Source organism: Entelurus aequoreus, linkage group LG03 (genome assembly GCF_033978785.1).
Source record: "Entelurus aequoreus isolate RoL-2023_Sb linkage group LG03, RoL_Eaeq_v1.1, whole genome shotgun sequence".
NCBI lineage: Eukaryota > Metazoa > Chordata > Actinopteri > Syngnathiformes > Syngnathidae > Entelurus > Entelurus aequoreus.
The window spans coordinates 9907565-9923257 of record NC_084733.1 but is presented as its reverse complement, the minus strand read 5'-3'; the positions used below and the strand labels follow the sequence as shown (position 1 = coordinate 9923257).

The following is a 15693-nucleotide window of genomic DNA, read 5'->3' as shown; positions in this document are numbered from 1 at the left end:
ACACCAGTACTCGAATTACAGACCAATATCACTGCTGCCACATTTCTCAAAGATCTTAGAGAATTTTTTTTCTCTCTGGTAAAATAAATGTATCAATATATATATATAACATTTTAAGTAATAGTCAATATGGGGTTTGTCCCAATCACTCAACAACAACAGCAATAATTAATTTGGTAGAATGCATTTCATCTGCAATAGATATAAAACAATATTTAGTAAGTATTTTCGTAGATCTTCAAAACGCTCGATCATAAGTTATTATTGGACAAACTGTACAAATATGGAATAAGAGGAGAGGGTCATGAGTGGGTCAAAAGTTACCTGAAGGACAGAAAGCAGTTTGTGGAAGTTAACAGTTGGAAGTCTGCCTTACATAATGTTAGTTGAGTACCACAAAGACCAGTCCTTGAACCAATACCGTTCCTCATGTACGTCAATGATATTACCATGGTTTCCAAACTGTTTAAGTGTATTTTTTTTCCCGGATGACACAACCTTGTTTATTCAGAACCAAATATTACAGATGTGTTAGAGGTGGTTGAAAATGAATTAATCAAGATTAAAAGATGGTTTGATGTAAATAGATTATTATCCTTAAATACTAGTAAATCGAAATGTATGATTTCTTGCAACATGAGGAAAAAGTGTGGATGGCTCATTATATGTCGAAGGAGTTGAGATTTAAAGAACACAAGAGATCAAGTTTTTGGGTCTATGATTGATGGACATTTGTCATAGAAATCACATATAAATGATACTAAGACTAAAGTATTTAAAACTATTGCTATTTTACAGAAAGTGAAGGAATTGCTAAATCAAAAAGCATTGTATATTTTGTATAACTCGCTGATTGATCCATATCTAACATACTGTATTGAAGTGTGGGGTAGGGCCTGTAAAACATATTTAAATCCAATCTTCCTTCTGCAGAAAATAGCTTTAAGAATCATTACTGGAAATGCATACAGGGAACCCACAAAGCCAATGTTCAAACAGTTAAAGGTATTACATTTTCATGAAATGTTGGAGTATAATATCCTAAACATGCAACAAATCTACCAAACAATATTTAAAACAGATTTGTAAAAAGAGAAGTAATTATTAATCTGAAAGGAACTGAGATCTTTAATAAATCTACATTTAGAACATTGATCATGGAAATAAGTATTTCAATCAGAGTTGTTAGTTTATGGAACATCGTGATGGTGGAATAAAACAATTTAAATCTTAAAAAAAAGTAAAAATCACGATAATGGAAAGATTTTTGTAAAATTAAAAAAATATGGCTTAGTAGTCAATTGCTGTATTTGTAAGAAAAGGGGGAAACTAATATACGTTTTTTAATTTATTTTTGCTCATTTTCATTCATAATTTATTTAAATGACGTGTTGATTGTTTTCTTTTTCTTTTTCTTTGTTTGTTTGATTTTTATGAATGAAATAAATAAATACAACCGAAGTGAACTGAATTGAATCATGTACAACATTTGAGAGTGGACTTCTACTGGCCTTCCAGGTGCTTCTCTGGCAAACACCATCAGCAGCTTCTCCATATTTTCATGGATACATGTCTGACGCTTAGGTATCTTTCAACATCCTTGACTGCTGTTGGACTCATTCTGCTTCAGTATGATGCAGACTAGCAGTGATACGCTCCAATTGCTTTGCCAAGTGAGCTAGCGACACGGTTGGTCATGTTTTTAAAGATTATTTTCTTTAATTAGATTAATATCATTAGCTTCTTCTTCTTGGCACTGTCATTTACACTCACCAGTCGTAAGACCAGATGTTTTGGTCGGATCTCAGTGGCCTTGTGGTTAGAGTGTCCGCCCTGAGATCGGTAGGTCGTGAGTTCAAACCCCGGCCGAGTCATACGGAAGACTATAAAAATGGGACCCATTACCTCCCTGCTTGGCACTCAGCATCAAGGGTTAGAATTGGGGGTTAAATCACCAAAATGATTCCCGGGCGTGGCCACCGCTGCTGCTCACTGCTCCCCTCACCTCCCAGGGGGTGATCAAGGTTGATGGGTCAAATGCAGAGGATAATATCACCGCACCTAGTGTGTGTGTGTGACAATCATTGGTACTTTAACTTATCTGTTCGCTGTGGCATTTGCTACACCAACCAATAGCGGGGATGTTTGTAACTCACATTTGTGCTTGTAACTTAAAGCATAACAATTAGTTGAGGGACAGCTCTTATCTGAAAACATTCTTAAGTTGAAGTACCACCCAGCACAATCATTTGCACAGTAATAAATAACTTTTTCTGTATTTTTTTCATTTACCTCTTTGTCGTCATCATCTATGTGTTTGATCTTGGTGTAGTCAACTGGCAGGTCCCAGCAGTCGGCAGCGTCCCCCATGCTGTAGCAGCGGGAGCCCAGCAGAGCCGCTTGCCTCTGGGGGGACATGGGCTCCAGAGGGGTGAGCACAGAGTCCCCCGCGCCGCTGCACAGACGCTTGCTCATACTCAGGTCCAATGTACCGTTCTCGTCAACATCCAGGCCGGGACTCTGGATGCGATGGTGATGGTGAAAGTGAGGTTGAAATGCAATTGTGTGTTGAGTTTAGGGTTTTCAGTGGGAAGATGATCGGAGGTAACACATGTAGGGATGTAAGGAAAGGGAGAAAAGAGAAAGAGAGAGAGAGATACTGGAATTAAATAACAGCCAAACATTTTGTATTCATAGCTGTACTAAATAATGACTGAACTGAAAAAAATATATACCGTATTTTTCGGACTATAAGTCGCAGTTTTTTTCATAGTTTGGCCGGGGGTGCGACTTATACTCAGGAGCGACTTATGTGTGAAATTATTAACACATTACCGTAAAATATCAAATAATATTATTTAGCTCGTTCACGTAAGAGACTAGACGTATAAGATTTCATGGGATTTAGCCATTAGGAGTGACAGATTGTTTGGTAAACGTATAGCATGTTCTATATGTTATAGTTATTTGAATGACTCTTACCATAATATGTTACGTTAACATACCAGGCACGTTCTCAGTTGGTTATTTATGCCTCATATAACGTACACTTATTCAGCCTGTTGTTCACTATTCTTTATTTATTTTAAATTGTCTTTCAAATGTCTATTCTTGGTGTTGGGTTTTATCAAATAAATGTCCCCAAAAAATGCGACTTATACTCCAGTGCGACTTATATATGTTTTCTTTCCTTCTTTATTATGCATTTTCGGCAGGTGCGACTTATACTCCGGTGCGGCTTATACTCCAAAAAATACGGTATATGGAAAAGCAGCTCTACTCAAACATTCTGTCCAGAATAATTGTAATAATAAAGTACTGTAGCTCCTGTACTGTATGTCCAAGTGTTCAAGGACGCGTCTCCTTTCTCACTGTCTCCCTCTTTCTTTGCAGCCTGCTGTCGAGTGTTCAGCAGCATGAATGCGCGACTGTGCATGCATGCTGCATGTCTGTGACTCTAATGTATATGGGCACTGGGGGATGGGGGTTGTGGGTCAGGGGTTGCATTTGAGAGCTGTGATGAGCAGCAATGGCTGGAACTGGACGGGCGCAAACCCCAAAATAGAAACAAAACCACGTTGTGTAGCAACACACAGTGGACCACATTGCTGGAAGTTGTGTTACTAGTCTCACCTTTCCATCTATAGACTGGTATACACAGAAGCAAAGTTATTATTTGTGCAGAAAAAAAAATGTGTGCAGGTAGTTAAAACTACAGTTGTACCTCAACTTAAGAGTGTTTTGACATAAAAGCTGTCTGTCGCTTTAAGTTACAAGCAAAAATGTGAGTTACAAGCATCCCCGCCATTAGATGGCATAGCAAATGTCACAGTGAACCCCGTAAGATACGCCCCAAACTTCAGGGGCCGTACTTATCAAGCTTCTTAGAGTGCCATTTTACACTTAAGTCCTGAGAATTTGCGAAATTTAGTCCTACTCTCAAACTTAAGAATAAAAGCTTTTTATCAACGTTCTTAAGTCTAAGAATCACTCCTACTCTCCACGATATTTAAGAGACCTTCAGAGGTGTCTTAAGTGGTTAGGAGTTGCCAGCAGGGGATGGCACTGAGGCGAGAGAGACGTGCGCGAACGTTCAGGGAACGGAACAATGTTTTGTTTTGTTTTTGATGACGAGCAGCTGATCAAACGGTATCGTTTAGACAGAGCGGATATTATTTTTGTCACAGATTTAATACTTTTCCATTCCTTGTTGATTTCTGCATGTGTCTGCAGTGGGCTAGTATATATAGAGCCACCCACACCAGTTTCAAATTAGTTGCCTAATTAATGAATTGGAAAGAAATTTTATGACAGTAGCGTATGTGTGTGGCCGTGAGGTGAGTGACGTCAGTGAGTGTGTGGGCGATAGAAGAGAGGGAGCGGTAGCGTGAGTGCCGGCGGGGACTAGTTTGTTTCGTATTATTTTGCAGTTTATTGTCAAAATATACACTCCCATTGTCCACTTAAATATTTCCAAGATATTTCTTTATTCTTAGACAACGGATTCCCTTCCGTGATTGGTCATTTCTATGGACACAGAAATGACGTCACCTAAAATTCCGTTTACGGCACATAGTAATGTCGTAATTCAGCTCTGAGTGTGACACTTAAGATTCAGTCCTACACTTCGCTGAAAGTGTGAGTAAGACACTTGATAACTAACTTTTAAGTGCAGCTTTCAGCGAAGAATTTCTATACTCTTAAGTCAACTCTTAGCAGACTTCTTAGGAGTAATTCTAAGAAGCTTGATAAGTACGGCCCCTGGTCTTACCTGCGAGCATTTGCTTGTAGCTAGAGATAGACATAACTTTATTTTTCCAACCAGGGGAAGGAAGAAAGTGAGTGTGAAGGATAGCGCTGGGAAGAAGAAGTGGATGATGGTCATTGGATGTAATGAAATAAATAATCAAAAACGTGACGGCTTTGGAAAGAGTTCGCAGCGTATCACTGCTAGTCTGCACCATACTGAAGCCCAATGAGTCTAACGCGAGCCAACGACGTTGAAAAATACCTAAGCGTCGGACATTTATCCATGAAAATATGGAGAAGCTGCTGATGGTGTTTGCCGGAGAAGCAGCTTGAAGGAGAAACAGTAGAAGTCCACTCTCAAAGGTAAATATTACAATAATCATAAAACTATTTTCTGTTTTGGGACCAAGCACCAATTAAATTGATTTGTAATTTATTTCAATGGTAGATGTTGATTTGAGATTGTGTTTTGAGTTAAGAGCTCTGTCACAGAACCATTTAACTCATAAATTAAGGTACTACAGTAAAAGGATGTCAAAAATAACCGGGAACTTCATTATTAATCTGCAAAATGTTAACCCATTCGCAGTGCAGAATGGCTTGTATTGGATCATATTTTGCAGTTTACGTTGTGGCTGTGAAAGTGTCCATTCAATGCCCTTCATGCACTGTACTGTACATACAAAGATTATGTTTTGGGACATCTGTGTGTCCTTGCTACGATTAATTAAGTTGTGATTTCTATTTCTCTTCTCTTCTTATCCTTCACCTCTTCTTATCCTTCACCTATTCCCCCTTTCACACGTAATAATGCTGATACTAGCTGACAGTGTCCTCTGCATGGGTCGCAAGGCCAAAACCTCTGCGACGCACTATGGCCATCTTTGGATGGATTACAACAGAGGCAGCAAGCCTGTGTGCTCTCACCACACAAATGATCTTTGTAAATATAACTTCAGTGCATACTTGAGCACAACTGGCATGACCAAAACTATCATTATCAACACTTTTGCATGCTCTACCTTTTATTTGACTGTTTGCTTTGAACTCCAGTCTTGTCACTGTGTGCAGCAGCAGACTGACCAATGAGGTTTTTTTTGGATGATAACTTTATGTTGAAGAGGTCAAAAGTTAAATTGCTCGACTTCCTGCAACTTTTTTGACTGCTGAGAGAAATCCACTAACACAATGGTAACAATGACAATTACTGACCTCATTGGAGGAGTAGGACCACATTATCAATTTGTTGCAAATAGAATATCATTGTTTAATATATTGATTCATGTTTCCACTTATCTCATTCATGTTTCCTCCAAAATTCCAACATGTAAGCAGCTTAAATATTTATTTTTTGTGTACTGGTCATGTATCCGTATAATAAAAAATCCAATACCATTTCCTGTTAAATATTAAAGTACAATTCAAATAAAAACATGCTCATGATAAGAACAGTTATAAACATATAAAATCATTTAATGCAGCAGACAGCGTATTTGTTTTGAATATTTAAATGTTGTCATGTGGGCCATTCCATCTAATGGCTGCTATTGGTATTACCAGGAAATAAAATGTATAGTGGCACAATGAAATTAACTGTAAAAAATGTCATTATTAAGTAAAGTGTCTAGCACATTGATCTGATTAGATTGCATAAATAATAAATTAAATTTATTAAACTTAACTAATTCATTTATTAATTACCTAAAACTACCTTGAACACTAGGAAAACAGCATTACCATTACCATTACCTCCCTGCTTGGCACTCAGCATCAAAGGTTGGAATTGGGGGTTAAATCACCAAAAAAAAAAAGATTCCCGGGCGCAGCCACTTCTGCTGCCCACTGCTACCCTCACCTCCCAGGGGGTGAACAAGGGGATGGGTCAAATGCAAAGGACAAATTTCACCACACGTAGTGTGTGTGTGACAATCAGTGGTACTTTAACTTTAACTTTAATTTTAATCCTTTAGAAACGCTATCTATATATTTTTTTAAATATGTGTTTTACTCCTTATACAAACTATACTCTACAATCTAAAAAAATATATAATTAAAGTTAAAATTCCCTGAACTGTCACTCAGCTCTTTTACACTAGCACATTTACAACAATCCACAAGTCACATGGTCCACAGGAAGTTGCGTCATTCAGACCTTCTATGGGTCATATGAAAGCCAAAAGTAAGTTTACAAAAAATTTTTTCTGTTAATCTAAGAAACCTTTAAACTATGACAACACAGTCCTGTTACCCAAATTACTATGTTTTGCATTGTGTTGTATTTTATGCGTGGTGGTCAAGCTAGCTCTGTTCTCAATGGGTACTTGGTGCCGTTTAGCCTTTTTCGAAGAGAAATGCCCTATGCTTGCGTTGTTTTCGAACCGTTTCAACCGCGAAAAGGATAAACGTTTCTTCAGAGTTCCTCGAGAGATGACCAAATAGAGTGGAAGGGTGCAAGATTTTACGAAACGACGAGAAAATCATGCATCTCACACTACAGTCCAATGGGAGCTGAGTCGAAGAATGCATGAGTTTGCAGTGATCACACTGTTAAAGGTTTGTTTGATATACTTTTAATGTTTATTATTTACCAAGTCAGTATTATCTTGATATTATTTGTATTTTTCAAGACACATTTTGGCAACAAATGTTTTGAAACGCACCAACTCAGCAAGTCTAAATAAAAGACATCAAATGTGAGCAAAACCTAAGAGCGTGAAGCTTTTACCAAAGGCAGCAATCATAAACGAAGTGTTCAGGACATACACAATGTTGACATCTATAGTTATATTTTGATAAAGACGGTGAAAAACACGCTACTCGTAAACGGAGCGTGCCACAGCAAGTACAGGCAACAAACATGGCAGTAGGTACGGAATTAAATCAATTAAATTGATGCATATTTATCCGGTAGAGTCTTGATACCAATTTCCTTGACCGAGCCACACACAAATAAATTGTAGACCTCCATGCTTGTCCAAGTTTCCATTTATTTTGTCATGTAGAATGACGTCTGGAGCACATGTAAGCACATTAGTTTTGTCGTGTACAATGACGTCTGGAGCACATGACAGTTCGATATGTTTGGAAACTCCACGGACAAATATATATATTTTTTTATAAAGTAAGGGGTCTATTCCATTGCTTATTTGGATTTTTTGCTCAGATCTGCTTTTTGCAGGAATATATAGGCCCCTTGTGTATTGTTCAACAGCCATCTTAGCCTGGTTGACCACCACTGGTTTTCACTTCGGGGAAGAAATCACTTGTCAGAATACAAGCAATACAGTGGAACCTCGATTTACAAACTTTTCCATTTATGAACCGCAGACCAAATAGACATTACGCTTTGTCTCAGTGTATGACTTGTATCATCCACCCATTGTGTGCCTGTATCTCAGCCATTTTGTGCCCGGCAGCACATCCATTGTAGGCAGGCTGATCAATTTTCTCATCATTTTTGTGCTTTTTCATATTTTTTGTGTGTGCCTTTTTACAGCATTTTTGTAGTTTTGCTGGCTCAATATAAATTCAAAGAAAGCAATGGCCAAGCGACGTGTAATTTGAAACATTCAGGAACTATCCACAGCGTTGTCGACACTGCCTCTCCCTCCTCCTCCTCCTCATATCCGCTGCGCGCAAAGATTAACCAACAAGGAAAAGTGGATTTTGTTTGCATTCCTAAGCTTTGTAGCGAGCCGGCTGTTAAAGTTAAGGAGTTTTGTGATATCAAACTGTGAGTGCACCACTGCGTTAATGACAGTGTGTGTGCGTGTCGGTAGGCAGCTGAAAATGAGGACAATTCAGCTAGATGTTGTTGTTTTGGCTTTGTTATTAAATAGCACGTTGATCCATCACCCTCTTGTAATGTTTGTCACTGTATAGTGCTTCGTATTCTGTATAGATTGTTCGTAAAATATGGACATTTGTCGATGCTACAACCCATTATTCATGTTTATATTGTTTCTTACGGATACATTGGCTTCATTATATAAACTTTTCTATTTACAAAACCTGGTCAAAAACCAATTGAGAGGTTCGTCTGTATTTCATGTAAAGTATTTTTGATGTTTCTCAGCTAAACCCAACTCCTGTTACGGGTTGGCAACTTTTGTACAAAAATAAGCCTAAAAAGGTTCAATAAATAATTAAAATGTATTATCAGACATAAATGTAAGCTTATTTTAGGAATGTTACAGCAAGCAAATGACGCAGATTGGATGGAATGGCCCATGTGATACATCACTGAAATTCAAATACATCTTTTTAAATGAAGGCAATGCATCGCTGCTGTAAATCAGCTGAGCGATAAAGAACAAGGACTAAAACGACAAGGAAGCAAGAATAGATTAGTGTATGTGTGAAAGTGCCTTGATGCTCAGAGAGGAGAATGTTTGCCAGGAGCAGAGGTGCTGAGATGAAAGAGGATGAGGAGTAGAGAGGGGGGTGAAAAAGCCCTGTGAAGTCTCCTGTCTTCCCTTCCTGCCCCGGAAGCATTGTGCCTGTCTCGCCCTAACGTAGGGCAGACAATGAAATGATTTAGGAAGTCCTGACTGCTTCAGGCGTTTGTTCCTGCCAACTTTATTCTGTTCTACTTTTCTTTGGAAGTACGTCACTTCCCTCTTCTCCTTCTTTGCACTGCATCCTGCTCTCACTCCCTCGATTCTGCACTGTGCAGGAACCGCCGACATAAGAAAAAAAAGAAGAAAAACCCCTCCATCGCTCACTTTCTTTGTTATAAATTCCATCACAGACTATGCCATCAACATTAGCATCAAGCCAGCATGAGTCTGCTGCTGTTCGCTCACTCCTCTCCTTTTTTGCGCCTCCATTTTCCCGTTTAGCATCTTGGTGAAGATCAGTGTGCCGTGAGATACAGTCTGGTGTGCCGTGGTAGATTATCTAATTTCACCTATTTGGGTTAAAAATATTTTTTGCAAACAAGTAATTTTAGTCTGCAAATTATGTGTTGTTGTTAAGTGTCTAGAGCTCGGCAGAGTGACCATGTAATACCCTTCCATATCAGTAGGTGGCAGCAGGTAGCTAATTGCTTTGTAAATGTCGGAAACAGCGGGAGGCAGCGTGCAGGTAAGAAGGTGTCTAATGCTTAAACCAAAAAAAAAAAAAAGGCGAGTGCCCCTAAGAAAAGGCATTGAAGCTTAGGGAAGGCTATGCAGAACGAAACTAAAACTGAACTGGCTACAAAGTAAACAAAAACAGAACGCTGGACGACAGCAAAGACTTACGGTGGAGCAAAGACGGCGTCCACAAAGTACATCCGAACATGTCATGACAATCAACAATGTCCGCACAAAGAAAGATAAAAACAACTGAAATATTCTTGATTGTTAAAACAAAGTAGATGCGGGAAATATCGCTCAAAGGAAGACATGAAACTGCAACAGGAAAATACCAAAAAAAGAGAAAAAGCCACCAAAAATAGGAGCGCAAGACAAGAACTAAAACACTACACACAGGAAAACAGAAAAAACTCAAAACAAGTCACGGCGTGATGTGACAGGTGGTGACAGCACACCTACTTTGAGACAATAGTATATATCTGTATCATGAATCAATTTAAGTGGACCCCGATTTAAACAAGTTGAAAAACGTATTCGGGTGTTACCATTTAGTGGTCAATTGTACGGAATATGTACTTCACTGTGCAACCGACTAATAAAAGTCTCAATCAGTCAATCAATCAATCAATCAATCAATCAATCAATCAATCAATCAATCAATCAATCAATCAGCTATATTGATGCATGGTTGGTTATGGTTTAAATTCATATCCAACAATTGCGACAACGACTTTTTACTGTCAACTGAGTTTCGTTTTTTAATGATTTATGCTGGTGGTGTGCCTCCGGATTTTTTCCAGCGCAAAAAATGTGCTTTGGCTCAAAAAAAGGTTGAAAAACACTGGTGTAGATAATACAGGAACAGCGTCACCTTATCTCCTCAGAAATGACACACTGGGCTCATGCCGTGTCAAGCGATGCTCGGTCCTGCTCCTATCTGATTCCTGCAGACTAGAAAAAAAACTGCCCTGCTGAGCCCCGAGTGTAAGACACAGCATTGGATCTTTGATGGAAAGTGTGTGTGTGTGTGTGTGTGTGTGTGTCTATCTGGACTGTATAAGTAAAGTCTCCCTATCTTTGTCAGGTTTCTCAGCCAGTACTTGTCTAATGACAGAAACATAGAGATTATCTATTGCTGGACACGACTGTGATTACTACATGAAGCTGGAGCAAATCCTCATATCAGGAGACATTTTTGACGTCCCTTCAGAATCTCATCTGATTTCTTGTATTAGTCCACAGTAGTATGACAACATGCAGGTGGTAATGACTCAACCCAGGGAGTGTAGTTTAGAGCAGTGTTTTTGAACCACTGTGCCGCGGCACACTAGTGTGCCGTGAGATACAGTCTGGTGTGCTGTGGGAGATTATGTAATTTCACCTAATTGAGTTAAAACTATTTTTTGCAAACCAGTAATAATAGTCTGCAAATGTGCCGTTGTTGAGTGTCTGTGCCGTGTAGAGCTCGGCAGAGTAACCATGTAATACTCTTCCATATCAGTAGGTGGCAGCAGGTAGCTAATTGCTTTGTAGATGTCGGGAACCTGGTTTGTCGTGGTCACAATATGCGGGAGGCAGCGTGCAGGTAAAAAGGTATCTAACACTTAAACCAAAAATAAACAAAAGGCGAGTGCCCCTAAGAAAATGCATTGAAGCTTAGGGAAGGCTATGCAAAACGAAACTAAAACTGAACTGGCTGCAAAGTAAACAAAAATAGAATGCTGGACGACAGCAAAGAGTTACAGGGTGTGGAGCAGACGGCGTCCACAAAGTACATCCGTACATGACATGACGATCAACAATGTTCCCATAAAGAAGGATAGCGTCCGCACAATTTAAATAGTCTTAATTTGCGAAAACAAAGCCGGTGCGGGGAACAGCGCTTAAGGAAGACATGAAACTGCTACAGAAAAAATACCAACAAAAGAGGAAAAGCTACCAAAATAGAAGCGCAAGACAAGAACTAAAACACTACACACAGGAAAACACCAAATAAACCTAAATAAGTCACGGTGTGATGTGACAGGTGGTGACAGTACACCTACTTTGAGACAAGAGCTATATTGATGCATGCTTGGTTATGGTTTGAATTCATATCAAACACTTGCGAGAACAACTTTTTATCGTCAATATTGGCTACCGAGTTTCATTTTTTTATGTGTTCTGCTGGTGGTGTGCCTCAGAATTTTTCCAATTAAAAAAAATGTGCCTTGGCTCAGAAAAGGTTGAAAAACACTGGATTAGAGCACGTGACCAATCAATCAATCAATCAATGTTTATTTACATAGCCCTAAATCACAAGTGTCTCAAAGGGCTGCACAAGCCACAACGACACCCTCGGTACAGAGCCCACACACGGGCAAGGAAAACTCACCCCAGTGGGACGTCAATGTGAATGACTATGAGAAACCTTGGAGAGGACCGCATATGTGGGTATGACAACAGGAGTCGGAAGTCCGCCTACATCATACACTTTTTAATTGTTTTACCGGAACTACATCTACGTTATATCCGGTAGCCATCTTTGTAGTGACGTCAAACTTCGCATGACCCCCTCAAGGGAGGGCAGTTGCACCGATGGATGGCGCCGTCTTGCCAATATTAATGCATACGGTGCTTACGGAACGTATTCACAGAGCTTTACTTTTTCCACATTTTGTTAAGTTACAACCTCGTTTCAAAATGTGATAAATTAGTTGTTGTCCTCAAAATTCTACAGCCCATAATAACAATGTGAAAATGTTTTTTTTTTTTTTTTTTTAATTTTGAAAAATAAAACATTTTAAAAATCACATGTAAGTATTCATATCCTTTGCTCTATACATTGTTGATGCACCTTTGCCAGCAATTACAGCCTCAAGACTTTTTGAATACAATGCCACAAACTTGGCACACCTATCTTAGGGCAGTTTCGCCCATTCCTCTTTGCAGCACCTCTCAAGCTCCAAGTGTTGGTTTTCATTCAAGACGTCTCTGTACATTGCTGCATTCATATTTCCCTCTATCCTGACTAGTCTCTCGGTTCCTGCTGCTGAAAAACATCCCCACAGCATGATGATGCCACCACCATGCTTCACTGTAGGGATGGTATTGGCTTGGTAATGAACGGTGCCCTCCAAACATGACGCTTGGCATTCACGCCAAATAGTTCGATCTTTGTCTCATTGATTGATTGATTGAGACTTTTATTAGTAGGTTGCACAGTGAAGTACATATTCCGTACAATTGACCACTAAATGGTAACACCCGAATAAGTTTTTCAACTTGTTTAAGTCGGGGTCCAGACCAAAGAATTGGGTTTCTCATGGTCTGAGAGTCTTACAGGTGCATTTTGGCAAACTTTTTACTGAGAAATGGTTTCTGTCTGGTAACTCTACCTACAGGCCTGATTGGTGGATTGCTGCAGAGATGGTTGTCCTTCTGGAAGGTTCTCCTCTCTCCACAGAGGAATGATGTAGCTCTGACAGAGTGACCATTGGCTTCTTGGTCATCTCCCTGACTAGACTAAGATGAATGCAGCAATGTACCGAGACATCCTGGATGACAACCAACACTTCCCACCCAACCTGATGCAAAACGGCTCTAAGATAGGTCTGGTGGCGTGGCTCTCTCTTAGAGATAGGGTAAGAAGCTCTGTCAATTGGGAGGAGCTCATAGTAAAGCCGCTGCTCCTCCACATCGAGGGGGGCCAGATGAGGTAGTTCCGTGGTCAGAACCACGCTTCTTTGGAGAAGTGTTCAGGGGAAGACCCAGGACCCGTTGTCTCCCAACTGGCCTGTTAATGCCTCCAGGTCCCCCGGGAAGAGCAGGACAAAGTGGCTGATGAAAGGGAAGTCTGGGTTTCTCTGCTTAGGCTGCTGCAACCGCGACCCAACTTCAGATAAGTGGAAGAAGATGGATGGATGGATGGATGGATGAATGGACCAAAAAATCATGATATGACCTTTTTATCCTACATTTTTAGTTTAGGGGACAATTATACTGTAAGTAGTTTGTGCCCCGTCATGGAACATTCTCATATTGTTTTGCCTCCTACCTGCGAGCACAGATCCTGGGGCTTGCCTCCCATTCCGTGGGGCATCTCTCGACAGCGCGTGGACAAGTTGAGGATGGCTGTGGCGGCCATGTGTGCGGCTTCCATGTCGTGACTGTAGTCAAAGCTGCTCTTGCTGCAGGTGCTACTGGCACTGCTGCCTCCACCTCCTCCCATACCCCCTCCCCCAACTCCACAACTCAGGCTGCTGCTGCTACTGCTGGGAGCGTAGGTGCTGGTGGTGCTGCTGGCCGAGCTGGAGTTCTTGCAGTAACGCTTGGCTGCAGGACACATTGCACGAAAAACATCAATTAATTATATTTCACATATACCATTGTAAAAGGATTGAGAAATATGTCGCTTGAATACAAAAAGTTGGTACCTGGAATTATTTGTCTTATTTTAGCTGTACAAGTGTACAATACAATATACAGAATGTGCTTATGGAGGTTAATTTGTGTCTTAATGAAATGTAACTGACTTTTTTGCATTTAATTTTTGTGAACTGAATTATTTTTACATCAAATTATGCTGATAATTGTAATTTGTGAGCAAAAAGCATCTGTTTGAAAATTCAGTTTGTTAAAATCTACTATGAATTAATGATAAAACATTTAGAGAATGTGTACGTCACTTGTTTACTTCTCAGCAAAAATACAACGAAACAAAAAAAAAGTCCCATAAAATGTTGCTTTTCAGCAGAACTTTGTTGGAAAAAGCTTGCTCCCGCATCTCTCTCCGTCACATACATTCTGCCTGCTCTATAATCAGACCCCGCCCACCAAATATTGTCTCCTTGGATCAGCTTGGACACAGTTCCTATAATTACATCACTAAAAAGCACTGACTTTCTCACTTCAGAAATCGATAAAAAACGATAAGACTCACTCTGTTGTATTTTAAAAAAAGATTTGAGAAACTTTCTGCCGGGTGTTTTGTGTGCAAATTATATATATAGTTTTTGCCAATCAATTTTTATTTTATTTTATTCAAATTGTTATTAACAATTATTATTGGTATTATTATTATTATCATTGATACCATTGTTTTTATAATTTGTTGTTTTTATTATTTTTGGTATTGTATTTGTATGTCTTCTCAATTGCTTTCTAAATTTATATTAATAGTATTGTAATGCCGGGATTGTGTTGGAATTGGGGTTGTTCTATTTCCATTTATTACAAAACCCAAAACCAGTGAAGTTGGGTAAATTGTAACTAAAAACAGAATACAATGATTTGCAAATCCTTTTCAACCTATATTAAATTGAATAGACTGCAAAGAAAAGATAGTTAACGTTTGAACTGGAAAACTTTGTTATATTTTGCAAATATCAGCTCATTTGGAATTTGATGCCTGCAACATGTTTCAAAAAAGCTGGCACACCTGGCAAAAAAGACTGAGAAAGTTGAGGAATGCTCATAAAACACTTATTTGGAACATCCCACAGGTGAACAGGCTAATTGGGAACAGGTGGGTGCCATGATTGGGTATAAAAGCAGTTTCCATGAAATGCTCAGTCATTCACAAACAAGGATGGGGCGAGGGTCACCACTTTGTGAACAAATGCGTGAGCAAATTGTCCAACAGTTTAAGAAAAACATTTCTCAACGAGCTATTGCAAGGAATTTAGGGATTTCACCATCTATGGTCCGTAGTATCATCAAAAGGTTCAGAGAATCTGGAGAAATTACTGCACGTAAGCGATGATATTACAGACCTACAATCCCTGAGGCGGTACTGCATCAAAAAGCGACATTAGTGTGTAAAGGATATCACCACATGGGCTCAGGAACACTTCAGAAACCCACTGTCAGTAACTACAGTTTGTCG

The 15693-nt window shown here is 39.4% G+C and overlaps 1 protein-coding gene across 1 annotated transcript in view; it reads right to left on the bottom strand.

The window, feature by feature from the left end:
- Positions 1–15693, bottom strand: part of LOC133646109 (myelin transcription factor 1-like protein) — an 83948-nt gene that overhangs the window by 30694 nt on the left and 37561 nt on the right. Inside the window, exons 4-5 of the mRNA XM_062041130.1 lie at positions 13864–14141; positions 2293–2520 (exon numbers count right to left, since the gene is read on the bottom strand). Of these exons, the coding sequence (XP_061897114.1) occupies positions 2293–2520; positions 13864–14141 (506 nt within the window). The remainder of the gene's footprint in view (positions 1–2292; positions 2521–13863; positions 14142–15693) is intronic.